Source organism: Mycetomoellerius zeteki, unplaced genomic scaffold (assembly GCF_001594055.1).
Source record: "Mycetomoellerius zeteki isolate Tzet28-1 unplaced genomic scaffold, Tzet1.0 C4428256, whole genome shotgun sequence".
NCBI lineage: Eukaryota > Metazoa > Arthropoda > Insecta > Hymenoptera > Formicidae > Mycetomoellerius > Mycetomoellerius zeteki.
Genome location: NW_017255831.1, coordinates 1 through 1735, shown reverse-complemented (window position 1 = coordinate 1735; position 1735 = coordinate 1). Strand labels below are relative to the sequence as shown.

The 1735-nt window shown below is 34.4% G+C and overlaps 1 protein-coding gene across 1 annotated transcript; it reads left to right on the top strand.

The window, feature by feature from the left end:
- Positions 1–502: 502 nt before the first annotated feature.
- Positions 503–1683, top strand: LOC108720186 (uncharacterized). The gene is made up of 3 exons (XM_018454709.1): positions 503–762; positions 1314–1408; positions 1545–1683. The coding sequence occupies exons 2-3, from the start codon at positions 1322–1324 to the stop codon at positions 1668–1670; spliced, it is 213 nt and encodes a 70-aa protein (XP_018310211.1). The 5' UTR covers positions 503–762; positions 1314–1321; the 3' UTR covers positions 1671–1683.
- Positions 1684–1735: the final 52 nt, after the last annotated feature.

Below are 1735 nucleotides of genomic sequence, written 5' to 3'. Positions count from 1 at the left end.
ACTAACTTTCAAACCTGTCTGAGATTGACCGATTTGATTTATGTACACTGAAGATGACTCGATGTGAGTCGAAACGTTGTTAAATTGATAGCACGACAATCTTACTTGACTCGTAGTCCTTTTTAATTATTTCGTTTCTAATTTTTATGTACTTTACTAAAAATATATTTATAGATTTTTATTTTGATATATTGATATTGTGTATAATAAAATAAATGTAGAATTTATAAAAAAAAGACAAAAAGAGCAATAGATATGATTCTGCAGAGAATCTCTTCTACGATTAAAAATTAATTATAAAATATAAACTTTTTGTAAATCGAAAGTATTAATATGCAAATAATAAATAACAACTTCGAATTTTATCAAGAATATTATTCAAAAATATACTAATATATATATTTTGAAAATCTTCCTAATAAATAACTAGTTATACGAATATATGTAATAATGATTGATATTATGGTACATGGCAACCTTAGCTAACTATTCGAAGCACAGGTAGAACCAACGCGTTACACAGGCTTTGCGAAAAGGAAACAGCCGGCATCGTGACCTGTTCGTAAAGTGGAGGGGGTCTCCAATGATGAACACGACGCCATTAACCGTACGTCCATCGATGCGTGTATGGCACTGTTCGTCAGTTCTGCTGTTATTCCGAGGCGATTCGAGCATTCGAATCTTGGTGACCGTGGCGGAAGTCGACGTTTGCGGAAGAAATTCGATTGAAATTATTTTTCTCACCTGTACCTCCAAAAAATCGTAAGTACGAGCGAAAGAAGAACGATGTTTGAAAACGACTTGGTGCTGGTGTTCGATGTGAATTTACTGCATCGTGTGCCATGGCAATGGAGAACGCGCAATTGGTATTCATTACGTCAATGTTGCGCCAACAAACGAGAAGTGCTGTATCTCATTTCAAAATTATGATTGCATTTTAAGTTTCCTATACGTGCTTGGCAATTTTACATAAACAAAATTCAATGTACGTGCTTGAATCATTCCGCTTCTTGTAACATGAGCTTGCTGCAACGCTATTAATTATCAGCGCACTTTTGACGCGGCTTCGGCGTTTGGAGAAGTGATGCAAACGAATATTAACTTTTTGGATGTGGAATTAATTTTGCGCATCAGCACGATTTCGTTTTAATCTCAATACAACTTTTACTTGTAATTCCCTTAGTATATGTTTATGTTGGTAACTCTGGTGCACGTCGACGCCCAAGTTTTGCGACTGTCGCTCAATAACGTCATCGTGATCGGTGGAATTAAAGCGCGCTTTACGTTTTCTCATATTCGAATTTTTATTTCAGTGTAAACAATGGCGATCGTGGAATCTTATTGGACGCCATGCGTTTGGTCAAATAGTGTTAAGACTGGTTGCAAGGCTATAGCGTTTTACACAGTGGTGAGTGTCTTTTAATCGACTAAGAAGTTCTATAAAATCACAAGATAGTATAACAATGTTAAAATATATCTAACAGAATATAATTTTAACATTTTGAAATTTACTGTACAAGTAATTAATAATTACTTTCTTGCAGGCGATTAGTATAGTGCTTATTACACTAATATCTTATCAACTGGCTGGTGGCGATTCCACGCAACTGTATAATCCGTTATTTGAAGCTGATGTAAGGGGATGTAAGCAGGATATTGATCATATATAATAATAGTACTGCAGAAACGAATATAAATTTTAGAAAGCTAATGTATTATTTCTCGTTTTTTTTTT

Coding starts and splice junctions, on each gene's coding strand:
- LOC108720186 (XM_018454709.1), top strand. CDS start 1,322: ATGGCGATCGTGGAATCTTATTGGACGCCATGCGTTTGGTCAAATAGT. Junction 1,409..1,544: donor CTATAGCGTTTTACACAGTG/GTGAGTGTCTTT, acceptor ACTTTCTTGCAG/GCGATTAGTATAGTGCTTAT.